This window comes from Caloenas nicobarica, chromosome 10 (assembly GCF_036013445.1).
Source record: "Caloenas nicobarica isolate bCalNic1 chromosome 10, bCalNic1.hap1, whole genome shotgun sequence".
Lineage (NCBI taxonomy): Eukaryota > Metazoa > Chordata > Aves > Columbiformes > Columbidae > Caloenas > Caloenas nicobarica.
The window spans coordinates 2046100-2061607 of NC_088254.1; the positions used below are offsets into that span (position 1 = coordinate 2046100).

The following is a 15508-nucleotide window of genomic DNA, read 5'->3' on the forward strand; positions in this document are numbered from 1 at the left end:
AAAGACCAAGCTAGAAATTCAAGTAAATTGGGGTTGTGTTCAATTCTCAAGCTTGCAGTTGCTCCTTCTCGAAATCTGTTACGCTCTCTTTAATCACTACTGAAATCACAGTGCTCTTCAAATGAAACTTCTTCCTTGAAATACTCGTCCCAGCATCTCCAACAGCTGCTGATTCTTTGGATCCAAGGTCTTCTCTCTGATCCCTCTTCGTTTGTCCAGACATTCTAAAAATCTCCGTGACCATTGCTCGCAAATCCTCCCCTCCCTCTGAACTCCTCGGCTCCGTTCTGCGCTCGTCACAACTTCACTGCTTCTTTTCTTTTCCCTCAGTTGCTGGTCTCTTTTTTTCATCCCACCAGGCAGTTTGTATTAGTCTCACCTGTTATTTCTTTCAGGGATTTTGATGCTTTAACTCTGTCTCACTCTCTTCTCCTGGATTTCCAAGTGAGGCATGAGGAAAATTTGCCATTTTTCTGACAACTGAGTATTTTTGTGACTCCAGGATGCTGTCTTGTAGGTGACCTCCCTCTGGCTTCTACCATTTCAAGCTGTGATTTCCCCTTCTCTGCCTTCTGCTAAATGTGTAGGGAGAGAGCAGGATGATGGACTTGCTTGAGCACCCCCTGCCAAGCTTCTCACTGAAGTAATTCAGGTTAGGAAAGCGTCTTCACCTGCTCACATGAAAAGAATTCTAAATTAGGACAAATTGCAAAATAGTCTCATGTTTTGTGTGTTTTCTTTCATAATTCACTTGTTCATTGTGATGAGAACTCGTTTTTGTTTTCCAAGCCTTAAGTACAAACTGTCTGGCACGCCTGATTTTCAACATGTTTGTTTTTGATAAATACCACTTAATAATCTCTCATCTTTCCTCCACAAGGAAGAAAAATTCCATCACGATTAAATATTGATTTATCATCTGAGAGGTTCCTGTTCAAAACCAGAAGTATTCAATGAGTACATCTACATTTTTACATCATTACCGACTGTTGTTTAATTTCTGTCTCATTACTGGAAGATCAATAGGAATCTTCTTCTCTCCTTTCAAACGGAGTCTTTGTTGCCCAGAGACGCTTCGTCTCCTCTCGGCTGCTTTTCATCCCACATTTCAGCTGCGATTTGTGCGTTTCAGAGAAGCTGGGCATTGCGGGCCTCATCGCTGGGGTCGACGTGGACCTGCTGGACCATCCTGTGTCACCCAAAGGCAATTTTGTGTTTCCACGTTGCTCACAGAGACCTCTGTGTACCTCACCGTGCTGCATACGGGGGTTTACGTCTCTGCAAGACCTGGCATTTATTTCCAGTAGACGTCAGTCATCCAGGAGCGAAGGTTGACAGCTGGCACGTCCCCTTCGTGTCTTTTGAAGCATCGACCGTGCTCTCTGGCAGCTCTTGAGTCCTACCTAGTTTGACTGTGAATAATTACATATAAATGATACGTTCGTGAGGGCCTCTGCGTAGATTATTGTTATTAAAGTTGAAAGTCCAGCAGTTTAATAAGGATTTTGAGTCTGTTATGATACACGTGGCCTCGTGCTGCAGGCTCCTCAGTGTTGGACGAGCTGTAGGGTCCATCTCTGTGTAGGTCTCTCATCCAAGAGTCATTTTCCCCTGTGCTTTTCCCATCGTGATTATTTATCTTGTGCTTGCGTAGCATTGTGTTACAGTGGGCCTGATCTCCTCTAGGCCCTGTATTTATTAAAATTGAGCGCTATACTACAATAAGACGTGCCTTACTTTCATTCTTATTCATCCATAATCTCTGAACTGTTCTAGATTTCTCCCAGGGGTAATATTTTACTATTAAAACGATGATTTGCTGCATATTTTGGTAATCTAACAGTACATCACTCACCAGCGTCCATCTCCAGTGACACCTGTTGGTTTGGCACACAACAAATTGTTGTTTGGATGGAAATGAACAGCTGGGCTTTAACAATTTCTTTTCCTTTTTGTATTTCCCAGGTACTGCACAGATGAAAATCAGACGTTTCCTCAACCGTTCATGCTGGAGAATCACATCAGCCTCATGCACGGCATCAAAAACCCAGACTTATCCCAGATGGCCAAAGCAAAAGTTCCAGAGAGAGACACAGCAGAAGTAACTGATATATTTTCATTGCAAAATAAACGTACCTGGCAAGTAGCTGCTCGCTGGGGGTGTCATGTCGAGCAGCAGCCCTGGCAGATCCTTCCCCTCCTCTCAGCTCCATCCACGTTGCTTCTCTCTGGCAGCATCAGGGCCAGAACCGCAAGTGCAGCTGAAGCTGCAGCAGCACCAGGGCAACGTATTTTGCATTTTTCAAGATATTCTTGAATATATAGCCCGGTATTTTACTGGCCTTTTCTCAGTCTGCTTTGTAACCAGGTCTAACATAGGTTGGGTTTTACCCTTGTTTTCCCTGCCACTCAGTTCAAGAGCCTGGTACAGTTCTTCTGTTTCGCTCGTGTTTTTTCTGCTAGTTACCAAAGATTTCTTTTCTGTTTTAAAATACTTATTAGATCCATTACCTACAAGAACCACATTCCTCCTAAGTAGCACTGTGTATTTTTTTCAGCAAATATAACTGTTCAGCTACTTTTGAGTTGGTTTGGAGGGTTGGCTGATTGTGCTTCTTTGCTCCATTTACTTAAAAAATAGATGTGGGGTTTTGTTATCACCGCAATTTATCGTTCAGCTGTACCCTGGCACTGAGGGATCGCAGCCCAGACTGACTCCTCCATTTATGCCATAAGAGAAACTGGAGTCTCTTCGTGTAGTTTGTGTCAAAATACCAACGTGCATTCGCCCTCAGGGCTCTTCAGATCGCGTGTGGAATTTAGCGCTTATTCTTCCATGAGCTCAAACGATAAAGTAACTTTTGAATCTTATTTTTTTAAGGCAAAATCTCCAAAGAAGACAGCAGCAGACAAGCTGGGTCAGGCAGAGACCGTTGCGGGTTTGGACGCGCCGCCGGCCAAAAAACTGAAAGCGCACTGGAAATGTGCTAAATGCGGCTTTGCAACCGACGACAGCACTGAGTTTCAGGAACACATCCCGCGGCACAAGACAGACAGCTCCACCTACCAGTGCTTGTTCTGCGGCTTGTGCTACACCTCTCACATCTCCCTCAACAGACACCTCTTCATCGTCCATAAAGTAAAAGATGAGGAGGAGGAGGAGGAGGAAGAGGAGGATGAAGAGGAGGAGGAAGACGAAAGGCAGGAGTTACAAAGGGAGAGGGGTGAGAACGGACACGAGGGGTACAACGGTGAGACAAACACTACGGCGGAAGAAGAAAACCTGAAATGCAAAGAGTGCAAAAGTGACTCAGCTCTTTGTGAGCACAGTCAGATGTGCGGCGTGGAGGGGCCCAACAGCACCTCGCAGAACAATCATTCAAAGTCTCTTAAGACTTAAAAAAAACCCCCTTTTGGTTGGTCGGGGTTTTTGTTGGGTGTTTTTACTCAAAAGACAGGGTGGGGATGGGGCGAATCTTTGAAATATTCTGTTGATTTCTTGGGGTGGACACAACTTTCCGTTAACTTCTATTTGTAAGGGAAATTTAAAAAGAAAACAAAACAAAACAAAAACAACCAAACCCTGCCATTGCATTCTAAGCACTAACTCTCTGCCAGCCCAGAGAGGTGAAAAGGGAAAGCAGGGCAAGAATCCTCGCTGGAGCTCGTCCAGCTCCTGAGGATTGAGGAGCACTTTCTGCAGCTGCAGTTCCCTTCAGACGAGCTCTGTTCCTCCGCGCGCTGCCTCAGCCCTGCCCAGAGCCTGGCCTTGCCTTCCCCGTCTTGCTTTCTTTCTCCTTCTATTTATGGCTTTCCTCTCTTCCCATCCTGTCTTTGTTTTATTCATTTTCACTCGTGATGCTGTCTCAGCAAAACTCGCTTGTCGGGACCATGCTGGCTCATCTGGGGTCTCCCGTGTGACACGGGATGGGTTTGAGCTGTGAGTTGTACTGATTTTTCTTCAATTGCCCGAATAACCACCTCGTTTTCCAAAAGGCAATTTAATGAAATATCTTGAACCTGAATCATCCCGAAAGATCATTTTGTAGCCCCCGTCCTCTCGAGTGAGCACAGCTCAAAGCCACGTGTCGCATTACGGAGGGCTGCATGTCGGTGGGGTTGTGCTGCTGGACGCTGTCCCAGGGTGGGCAGAGCTGGGGCGCAGGTTGGCACCATCCCCAGAAGGGCAGAACATCTCCCGTCCCATCTGTGGTGCTGGCTGGAGCCAAACCATCCCTGACCATGTCAGCTGGTGTCGGGGCTCCCCAGCAGGCAGGTTTTGAGCTGCTGTGGTGAGGAGGGGAGCGTGGCCGCCGAGAGGATGGCAGGAGTGGGAGCTGCTGTCCTGCAGCACCGTGAGGGCTGGAGTTCCGTCACCAGGGCTGGCATCTGGTAGGAGCTCTGGCGTTTGTTCCGTCGGGAGCTCCGGTGTCTGTCGGGAGCTCTAGTGTCCATCACAAGGGCATTTGGTCGGGTGCTCCGGTGTCTCTCAGGAGCTCTGGTGTCTGTCACAAGAGCGTTTGTTCCATCAGGAGCTCCAGTGTCTGTCGGGAGCTCTGGTGTTCATCACGAGGGCGTTTGGTCAGGAGCGCTGGTGTCGATCGTGAGGGCATTTGGTCGGAAGCCCTGGTGTTTCTCGGGAGCTCTGGTCTCTCAGGAGCTCATGTCCCTCACAAGCTCTGGTGTCTCAGGAGCTGTGGTGTCCATTGGGAGGGTGTTTGTTCTGTCGGGAGCTCTGGTATCCATCGTGAAGGTGTTTGTTCCGTCGGGAGCTCTGGTGTCTGTCGGGAGCTCTGGTGTCCATCACAAGGGCATTTGGTCGGGAGCTCTGGTGTCCATCTCAAGCTCTGGTCTCTCAGGAGCTCTGCTGTCCATCACAAGCTCTGGTCTCTCAGGAGCTTTGATGTCCATCACAAGCTTTGGCATTGGTTCCATCAGGTCTCCTCCCGCCACAGCTCAGTGTGGCTCCTCACCGGGGAGACGTTTCTTTCCATGTGGTCATATTGACTCTTTCCTCACTCATTCCCCCGTCACACACCTGCTTCGTGTAATATAATTATCTCCACCATTATTTTTATTACGTTGAGCCAGAACCCTGCTCGTTATTGTTTACTATGACGATGTTTAACTAATTTAAGAACTATTTATCTTGTCGCATTCGGCCCGCTCACCTCCTCGACGTGTTTTGATACGAACACTTTGGACTCTTTGTACTTTTGATACCTGTGGGTGGCCCAGGCCTGCCCGAGCGCGCAGGGCGGGCCGGCAGGGGCCGCTCCCGAGCCGTCACGTCTCTATTTACCCCGCAGCGGCGTCTGTGCCTTTGCTCTGATGTTTACTTCGAAGTATCGCCAATAAACGCATCCAAGGTGCCGGCCTGGGCCTCGTTCTTCCCTCGGGCCGCCATGGCCGCTGTCCTCGGGGACGGGGTGCGGGCGGAAGCGGCGGTGACGCGAGCGGAAGCGGCGGTGACGCGGGCGGAAGCGGCGCCGGAAGCGGAAGCGCGGCCGGGCGGGCGGGCGGTGGTGGCGGCGCCGGCGATGCTGTCGCTGGATTTTCTGGACGATGTTCGGCGCATGAACAAGCGGCAGGTGCCGGAGAGACCGGGGAGGTAGCGGGGGGGGAGCGGGGAGGGTCCCTGTTTTGGGGATCGGGTCGGGTGTGCTCTGCGCGGCCCCGGCGGCGGCTCCTCACCACCACCCCCCCCCCCCCAAGCTGTACTACCAGGTGCTGAACTTCGGGATGATCGTCTCGTCCGCGCTCATGATCTGGAAGGGGCTGATGGTGGTGACGGGCAGCGAGAGCCCCATCGTGGTGGTGCTGAGGTAAATCCCGCCCCGGGGGGAGGGAGGGGGGAGATGGGGGCTCGTTCGGGCGCTCGGCCCGAACCGAGGGGGCTCCCGGGGGCTGGGGTGGGAGCCCTGCGGCTGCTGTGAGGCAGGAACAGCCGGGGAGGGGGGGGAGCGAGGCCACCCCGGTGGGGTTACGCTGATTTAGCACCCTGCTGCTTAACCAGCGGGTTATGTCTTAACATCAGTGCGGTCTGCAGAGATCTCTCTACACCGGCATCGTTAGACTGTGATTGATCCGCTGTAAATGTCTCTGCTCCCAAGGAACAGGCAACAGGATGGGAGGAAACGGCCTCAAGTTGCGCCAGGGGAGGTTGAGGTTGGATCTGGGGAACAGTTTCTTCCCCAAAGGGCTGTGGGGCTTTGGAACAGGCTGCCCAGGGCAGTGGTGGAGTCACCATCCCTGGAGGGGTTGGACAGACGGAGATGAGGTTCTCAGGACATGGGGCAGTGCCAGGGGTGGGTTATGGTTGGACTCGATGATCTTGAGGGTCTCTTCCAACCAAAATGATGCTGTGAGGCTGATGGCCTCGTGTAACAATATCATCTGTCATCTGCCTGGAGTGTACCTGAGAGGTGGCCCTGAGGGAGGTAACAGAGGAGAAAGGACTTCAAAGGAATATGGTGAGAGCACAGCTCAGGCATTTCTGGATCGTAGCAAACCCCTGGGAGAAATGCTCAGCCACAGCTCTGAGCGGGAGAGGTTTGCAAAAGGAAAGTCTTGAAGCACAGAGCCTTGCAGAAGTGATGAGCCCCTCGTTTGGGGCATCATCCCTGTGTCAATGCAACATTTGTGGCAGAGCTTGTCTTCTCAGGGCAGCGGTGGAGTCACCATCCCTGGAGGGGCTTAAAAGACATAGAGATGAGGCTCTTAGGGACATGGGTTTGTGCCAGAGTTAGATTATGGTTGGACTTGATGATCTTGAGGGTCTTTTTCAACCCAAATGATTCTGTGGTTCTCCTCAAGGCCAATGGCACTTCCCGCAGTGGCAGCTGTGGCAGCAGAACACGGCGGCACCTCCTGCCCTGCGCTGCCCTGTCACTGCTGCTGCCCGAATAGTTGTCTTGTGGGATGACTCTTGGTTAGTGAAGAGGAACCTGAAATCTTTGAGCTGCCAGACAATAAACTCGTATAATGAAAAGTGTTTTTTAAATGGGAACTGGCCGTAGTGAACTCTCTTATGTGTTATGTTGCATCCTTAAAAGGATCCACTAATGCTACTTCTGCAGCTGTTTCGTTTTTTCCTGGCCTTCTGGTGAGCCGTAACATGACCAGGAAAAGGGAAGCCTCCACTGTACCCTTTTATAGAAGGGTTATTCCCCTGTAACTGGATGTGATAAAATATATTTCATGTGTTGCCCTCGGGGAAGCGCCGTGCAGGAGGCACCACCCGTGTCCTCCCCACCCTCCTGCATGAGACCAGTTCACAGAACCACAGTATGTCAGGGGTTGGAAGGGACCTTGAAAGCTCATCCAGTCCAATTCCCCGCCGGAGCAGGAACACCCAGATGAGGCTGCACAGGAAGGTGTCCAGGCGGGTTGGAATGTCTGCAGAGAAGGAGACTCCACAACCTCCCTGGGCAGCCTGGGCCAGGCTCTGGCACCCTCACCGGGAAGAAGTTTCTTCTCATATTTAAGTGGAACCTCCTGTGTTCCAGTTTGCACCCATTGCCCCTTGTCCTATCACTGGTTGTCACCCAGAAGAGCCTGGCTCCATCCTCCTGACACTCCCCCTTTCCATATTGATCCCCATGAATGAGGTCACCCCTCAGTCTCTTCCAGCTCCAGAGCCCCAGCTCCTCAGCCTTTCCTCACACGGGAGATGCTCCACTCCCTTCAGCATCTCCGTGGCTGCGCTGGACTCTCTCCAGCAGTTCCCTGTCCTTCTGGAACTGAGGGGCCCCGAACTGGACACGATATTCCAGATGTGGTCTCACCAGGGCAGAGTAGAAGGGGAGGAGAACCTCTCTCGACCTACTAACCAACCAACCTGCGGCCGCAGTTGTGGGGCAGCCGCTGGATGCTGGTGTGGACACCGCGCGAGACCTTGTCTGTGTCTGTGTCTTTCTAAGTCGGTGTTAATTACCGTGTGTCATTTAACAAAGCTCCCTCCTGGTGGGGCTGTGAAGTCCAGGGGAGTCAGGGAGTGAGACGGGGCCGTTGGGTCACGTCCCTGCTGCAGCGATGGGATCTCCTGTGCTGAATAGCAGCTGTCTCGAGATAAAACACAAATATATGCGGTGCTGAAAGTTCATCATTTTGTCTTCTACTGCATTATTTATTCGGAATTAAGAAGGTTAAGTATTTTGTAACAATTGCCATTTACAAGACAGGAGAAAAATAACTTGAATAGCGGTGCCTGAAATGAGATTGTTAAGCAAAGTGATGAATCACAATAACAAATTTTTAGCGCACCCGTCTGTCTGTTCCAGATGGGAATACAAGAGCCCTTTGTATTTTCAGTGCTTTGTTCGTGAGGATGATCTATCTATCTGCAAAAAATTAAAGATAAAAAATAAATTACAAAAGTTTTGCACCACTGCGGTGCTGCCAGTATAGCCCTACCGATGAGGAGAGAAGATTCTACTCATCATAATCTTTGTTATGAAGGAAACAGAGATCTTTTCCTGTTTGTGCAGCACTCTTTTCCCAACAAATCTAAACTCTGGTAGCGTGGTGCTTGAAAATCTGGTTGTAACAGACACCTGCCTGCTCTGCAAGGGGCTTTTCTTGGGAGCTCTTCATTGAGGTTCTCGTGAGATTTTTCTTAATCTCTGAAACCTGATTCTGAGTGTTTAAATCTCGTTCAACTGCTCCTCTTCTCTTTTGCAGCGGAAGCATGGAGCCGGCGTTCCACAGAGGAGACCTCCTGTTCCTCACGAACCGAATCGAAGATCCCATCAGAGTGGGAGAAATCGTTGTCTTTAGGATAGAAGGAAGGGAAATTCCCATAGTCCATCGCGTCCTGAAAATTCATGAGAAGTATGTCGGGAATCTGGGGGGGTCGTACTGCAGATGTTGAGCTAAATTGTATTTTTCCTCATCTCCTTGGGTAAATGAATGGGTGGGATGTCAGTAACAGAAGTCCATGTGCTGTAGGAAGTGACGCAGAAGTTGCAGACACACGAAATCTGCCCTCCTGGGCTTACGTGTGAGGATCACCCAGCTGAATGCACGAAGTGGGGAATCTGTGCCAGAATCCTGGGCTCCCCACATCACTTAATGTCTCCGGTGCCATCATTTCCATCCCAAGCTGCTGCATCGTGTTGCTACGTTGTCCATTGTAGCTGTGGCTGCATTTGTGTGTGTGAAGTGAGTTTTGTTGGTAGAGGGGGAACTTACGGAGAAGGTATTTTGTGTGTAGCACGTGTTATTTTAAAGGTTGTCTTTATGGTTCTGCTCTCATGCAGAGGCGAGGTGTTCATAGAATCACAGAATCATTTTGTTTGGAAGAGACCCTTAAGATCATCAAGTCCAACCATAACCCACCCCTGGCACTGCCCCATGTCCTGAGAACCTCATCTCCATCTGTCCAACCCCTCCAGGGATGGTGACTCCACCACTGCCCTGGGCAGCCTGTTCCAATGCCCCACAGCCCTTTGGGGAAGAAATTGTTCCCCAGATCCAACCTCAACACCCTCTGGCACAACTTGAGGCCGTTTCTTCTCATCCTAGGCCACTTGAGGCCATTTCCTTGTTCCTTTTCTTCTCTGTCAGAAGTTTTGTGCCGTTTTATGCTCTGTGCTCTCCACGTACTGTCAGTTCTCTTACATTTTGGAGGTTGCATGTCTGAAGCAATGATGTGCAGCTGCTCGGGTTTGATTGCTGAATGGGGCTTCATTTTCCAAGCAAAGCCTCTTCTGGAGCCATGAGCCTTCCTGGTTGGAGCTGTGCTTGCTGCAGGCCCAGCTCACAGGATCCCAGACTGGCTGGGTCGAAGTGACCTCTGTAGATCCCCAGGCCCCCCTGTTAACGCAGGGTCACCAGAGCAGATCGCACAGGTCGGTCTAGGCGGGTTCGAATGTCTCCAGAGAAGGAGACTCCACACCCGCTCTGGGCAGCCTGCTCCAGGCTCTGGCACCTGCCAGCAAAGAAGTTTCTCCTCGTTTTCAGATGGAGCCTCCTGTGTTTCAGTGTGTGCCCGTTGCCCCTCACCCTGGCATTGGGCACCACTGAACACAGTCTGCTCCATCCTCTGACACCCACCCTGAGATATTGATCCCATTGATCAGATCCCTCTCAGCTACTCTTCTCCAGCTCAACAGCCCCAGCTCTCTCAGTCTCTCCTCATCACAAAGATGCTCCAGAGCCCTCAGCATCTTTGTAGCTCTCACTGGACTCTCTCCAGTAATTCCTTGTCCTTCTTAAACCGGACACAACACTCAAAACACAGTCTGGGGGACACATGCCAGCCCCGTGAGGTGTTTGAGCGAAAACTAAATCTTGAACTGAATCTCTGGTCTTTAAGGCAGCTCTGAGAGCGCAACAGCATTTGTAGCAGCCACAGCTGTTGGGACATGGAGACCATGTGTCTGGCCCGGGGTCAAGGTGGAGCAGCTTTGTGGACATCAACAGTGCAGCTGAAACCCCGTCTGTGCGAGCGACACCTTGCCAGGGTGACACAGCAGGTTGTTTGCTGTCCAGGTGTGTTCTGTACCCAAAACTTTGACCAGTGTCAGTTCTTTGAGACCACTAATTTAAAAAGAAGGTCGGTAGACATGGTGACTTTGATATCTAGTGTTGCACGTGCGCTTTTGGTGATGTGTCAGGAACTCTTTTAAGTAAAACGCTGCTTTCCATCTCCCGTGTTGCTCCAGTGCTGCTGCTGGGGCTGATTATTGAAGAGTCAGGGTCTCCGCTCTCAGCTGGTGTACGGGAAGGAGAAGCACAAATGTGCATTTTGTGTGGCAGTTGGTCTCCAAATATTACCCACCCTTCTTTTTTTGCCTGGCTCTGTCTCAGCAGGAGGTATTAAGGTATCCAGCACTTTTTTTTTTATGTAACAGGACCATAGTGCCAATCCTAGATTCTCCGGTATTTTATGTTTCATTTAAATGAAACAACCAAACACAAACCACATCTTTACGTTAGGAAAGATACAACTGAAAAACCCGTACTGTGACCTGAGGTGAGGCGCTGAAGGTATCGGACTCTGAGGTGTCGGCTGCTTCTTTTGCTATTTAAAGAATATTTTTTTCTTTCACTATTTAAAGAATATTTTTCCAGTACTGGTTTGGAATTCAGGAGTGTCCTCTGAGTGGCTGGAGATTCCCATTTCTTCCTGTAGTTATGGAATGAATACGAAAACTGTGAAAAGTCTCCGCGACAGCTGACAGGAGTGTTAAAATGAAGAAAAAAAGAAATCCTGTTCTTCAGGGTTTTGTGGTAACTCAGGCTCTGGTTCACGCAGAACCACAGTATGTCAGGGGTTGGAAGGGACCTCGAAAGCTCATCCAGTGCAATCCCCCCGCCGGAGCAGGAACACCCAGATGAGGTTACACAGGAAGGTGTCCAGGCGGGTTGGAATGTCTGCAGAGAAGGAGACTCCACAACCTCCCTGGGCAGCCTGGGCCAGGCTCTGGCACCCTCACCATGAAGAAGTTTCTTCTCAGATTTAGTGGAACCTCCTGTGTTCCAGTTTGCACCCATTGCCCCTTGTCCTGTCACTGGTTGTCACCCAGAAGAGCCTGGCTCCATCCTCCTGACACTCACCCTTTATATATAGATAACCATGAATGAGTCACCCCTCAGTCTCCTCTTCTTCAGCTCCAGAGCCCCAACTCCTCAGCCTTTCCTCACACGGGAGATGCTCCACTCCATCATCACACCAGTATTGTTCCAGTGACAAAACGTTTTTTCCTTGCTAGCCTTTGTGCAGAACGAAATTGAGTTCGTTCTTTATCACTAAACAGTCTGTGCTCAAACGGTGCCCGGTGGTGCTGGTGCAGCTCAGCCGGGCAGGTCCGGTCACCGTCACGGTGCCGGGAGCTGGAGCTGCTCCCGGAGCTGGTGCCTCCAGCATTGTCTGGGGGCTCAACCCGCGTTATCGTCACCTGCGGGACCGGCAGCATCTGCTGGACTCTGGCCCTGAGCTCCCAGGGTGGTGGTTGTTCCCACACTGAGCCAAATGTGCTTTGAAGAAAGATCTGGTCTTTTTTTTTTTTCCTCCCTTTTTTTCCTTTTATTTCATTCTCCCCCCCTTTTCTTCTTTTTTCCTTTTTCCTTTCTTACCCCTCTTCTTTTTTCTTTTTTCTTTTTTCTTTTTTCTTTTTTCTTTTTTCTTTTTTCTTTTTTCTTTTTTCTTTTTTCTTTTTTCTTTTTTCTTTTTTCTTTTTTCTTTTTTCTTTTTTTCTTTTTTTCTTTTTTTCTTTTTTCTTTTTTTCTTTCTTCTTTCTTCTTTTTTCTTTCTTCTTTTTTCTTTTTTTTCTTTTTTCTTTTTTTTTTTCTTTTTTCTTTTTCCTCTTTTTCCTCTTTTTCTTTTTTCCTTTTTTCCCTTTTTCCTTTTTTCTTTTCTCCTTTTCTCCTTTTCTGCTTTTCTCCATTTTTCCCTTTTCCCCCTTCCCCCCCCCTTCCCCCCCTTCCCCCCTTTTTTGCCCCCTTTTTTCCCCTTCCCCCCCCTTTTACCCCCTCTTCCTTTCCTCCCCTTTCCCTCCCCTTTGTTTCCCCCCCTGTTTCCCCCCCCATTTCCCTGTTCCTCCCCGGTTCCCCCCCATTACCCCACCCGTTCCCCCCCCACTTCCCTCCATTCTCCCCCTTTTTCCTGTTTTTCCCCCCCTTCCATCCCCTTTCCTCTCTCTTTTCTACCCTTTTATCCTTCACCCTTTTTTCTTCATTTCCCCTGCCCCGTTTTTCTTTTCCTTTTTCTTTTCTTTTGGTTTGGTTTTTTTTGTTTGTTTTTTTGTTTTGTTTTGTTTTGTTTTTTTCTTTTTTCCTCCCAAGCTTCTGTCGAGCACACTCAGGTATTCAGGCACGATGGAAACTGCCCCGCGAGCGGGATGAGCTGCCTGGGAAGGGTGTGTAACGTGGAGCAGAACAACAGCAAAGGTTCCTCTGCCCCAGGATCCTGTTTCTGACAAACTCACTAATTCATCTCACAGCAAATTAAAGACAGTACGTAGCAATAATTTCCCTGCTTCCTGCAAATTATGATTTTGAGCACAAATCCTCGGTTCTTTATTAACAGCCTCCTCCTTTTCCTTTTTTACACTGGTCGCTTTTTGAACTGATACCATTTTTTGGCATCCAGAACATCCTCGCATGGAGACGGGGTTCGTTTGCGCCGTCGTTAGTTCTGCACGGCACTTCGTCTGCCGTGAATTAACCCGTTACCGCCGCGTCTCGTTTGCTGCCCTCTGGGTCTTGCGTTCGAAGAGGCAGCAAAAGCTGTTTGGTTGTTGCTGTCTGTGCCATTTCTGTTGGACAATTGTCGTATCTCCCATCAGTTCTGCCTTTTCCAGGCTGCAGAGTCCTGTAGCACACGATTGCTTCTAATATCTTTGCGTTAGTCTCGACACGCTCGTTCCAGAACAGCTTTTATTAAGTTCCTGTTCTCTGACTGATCGGGCTGTCTTGTGTTTGCCAGGCAAAACGGTGACATCAAATTTTTGACGAAGGGAGACAATAACGCCGTCGATGACCGAGGGCTGTACAAACGAGGGCAGCACTGGCTGGAGAAAAAGGACGTAGTAGGACGAGCGAGAGGGTAAGTGACGGTGAAAAAGCTGCGGCTTTTTACACTGCCCTCCCCCAACGCCGTCTGTTAATCCTCTGGATCTCTCCCTGCTGGTTTTTTGTGACCTGCGTGAAAGCGTTTCAAAAAGTACTGTGGGGAGTTAAAAAACAAAGGTCGCTCAGTTCTGAGCTTGGCTTAAGCCAAGGCATCAAGCTGTGAGCTGAGCCCGAGGCGATGTGAGGGCAGCGCACGCTCGGGCGTGATCGGCATTTCCATCAAAATCGTTCTGCAAGACACCGGCTTTGCAGGGAAGCGAGGTCTGAAAAAGGCCGAGGCTCAAACGCGCTCTGGGCTGCTTGTCACTCATTCTGCACGGCCACGGCCGCCCCGCTCGAGGGAAAGACGTTCCGAGCCTGTTGACCGTCACCCTTGCGTGCTCGAGCGGCTTTTTCTTAGCACAAGAACCAGGGCAGGGCTTCTCCCGCCTGCGCCCTCGGATCCTGTTTGATTTCATAAAACTTTTACTCTTGTAGATTTGTGCCCTACATTGGAATAGTGACTATCTTAATGAATGATTATCCAAAATTCAAGGTAAGAGCTCTTCCATTTTCCGCCTGCTTCTCCCACCCCAGCTAAAATTCCTTCTTGGGAACTTTATAAACACGGGCAGAACCATTTGCCCTGTGTGTGTGCTGCTGCTGCTGCATCTTTAGATGTGGGTGTGCGCTCTTGTGTCTTCTCTTCTTTCTCCTACAGTACGCAGTTCTCTTTTTACTGGGTTTATTTGTGCTGGTCCATCGAGAGTAGCCTCTTGCACTGAAACACAAGCTGAAGGTGCCATGGATTTTTTTAGATGAACGTTTGAAGTAGACGATGGTCCGGTGTGCCAGGAGGAAGAAGAAAACATGCATTTCAAAGCTGCTTGCCAGTTTGGGTTTGTCTTGTTTTTTACTGCGCAAGGGCGGATGTTTGTCACAGTATTTCCAATGGTTTGTCACATTTTAGCATTTTTAGTGAGTTTTTATATTAAAAATTTAAGCCAAACCGTTCAGTGTTTGTACTTTGGAGCTGAGCTTCCTCTCCAAGTGCCTGCAGGACCGTGTCCTCCACGTCTGCGCCTCCACCGGGTGAGCGCGACCGCTCGGGTGTTGCCCGCGCTGTCAGACCGTGAGCCGCAGACCTGATGTTTGTTCCAATTCCCATTTGGAATAAAGATTTTTCATCTTGCCGGGTATGAGCACTGTCACATCCTTCATTATTCTCTGCCGAGTGCAGCCTCGTCGCTCACTTTCCCAGGGGGTACATGCGCTTTGCCATTGTGGACGCTCCTAGAGCTGAGCAGACTCACTTGGCCTCTTTACAGAGGAACAGTGGCTGCTCCTCTCACTGCTTTTTGGAGACTGAGCAGTTCCCGAGCTGTAGATCCTTTCAATATTTCTGTAAATCACACTGAAATAATTTAAAGACTCTGAGGTGTTCTGTGCACAAGGTGGCAAAGGATTATTTTGTGCCTGAGCTGTCACTGCAGCCCTGCGTAACAGAAGAATTGGGATGGGAAATACCTGTAGCTATAGCTAATACCTATAGCTAATACCTATAGCTAATACCTACACCTATAGCTATTTGGCAGGGTTAACAGCTTCCCTCGATCTTGCAAAATCTGCAGACAGTTCAAACCTACAGAGCGTTACTTCAGGTGCATTTCACTGTATCCTCTATTCTCTCATCTTCATGGCTGCTCCAGGGTGGCACAGTTTAACCGAGGGATTTGTTCCCAGCGTAGGATGAAGAGAAAAAAAATCATCTTATGATCTTCAAAGTCTTTGAACAGGTCCAGCCCATGGTGCTAAGCCTTGGGCCTGTGGCTCTTGGAGTAATCATCACTTAGTAATAAAAAATGGGAATAAAATCATTATCTCCCACTCCCAGTGTTGGAGCCTTTGAGAAGAGGATTTGGATACAGAATTTCTCCAACACGAACGGGAT

At 49.4% G+C, this 15508-nt stretch overlaps 2 protein-coding genes across 4 annotated transcripts in view; both read left to right on the forward strand.

Annotated features, from left to right (window-relative positions):
• The window catches only part of ZNF592 (zinc finger protein 592), a 39524-nt gene extending 34154 nt beyond the window's left edge, over positions 1-5370 (forward strand). For both annotated transcript variants that reach the window (XM_065642139.1, XM_065642138.1), the window contains 2 exons: positions 1966-2101; positions 2882-5370. In XM_065642139.1, the coding sequence (XP_065498211.1) occupies positions 1966-2101; positions 2882-3400 (655 nt within the window). In that variant the 3' untranslated portion in view covers positions 3401-5370. The remainder of the gene's footprint in view (positions 1-1965; positions 2102-2881) is intronic.
• Positions 5371-5502: 132 nt separating this feature from the next.
• On the forward strand, positions 5503-14697 carry SEC11A (SEC11 homolog A, signal peptidase complex subunit). 2 transcript variants are annotated; one of them, XM_065642141.1, is made up of 6 exons: positions 5503-5591; positions 5716-5825; positions 8683-8832; positions 13433-13552; positions 14056-14113; positions 14279-14697. In XM_065642141.1, exons 1-6 carry the CDS (start codon positions 5541-5543, stop codon positions 14327-14329), a joined length of 540 nt encoding a protein of 179 aa, XP_065498213.1. In that variant the 5' UTR covers positions 5503-5540; the 3' UTR covers positions 14330-14697. The 2 variants fall into 2 exon arrangements, with proteins under 2 accessions (XP_065498213.1, XP_065498214.1); XM_065642142.1 differs by having other exon boundaries at positions 5584-5611.
• Positions 14698-15508: the final 811 nt, after the last annotated feature.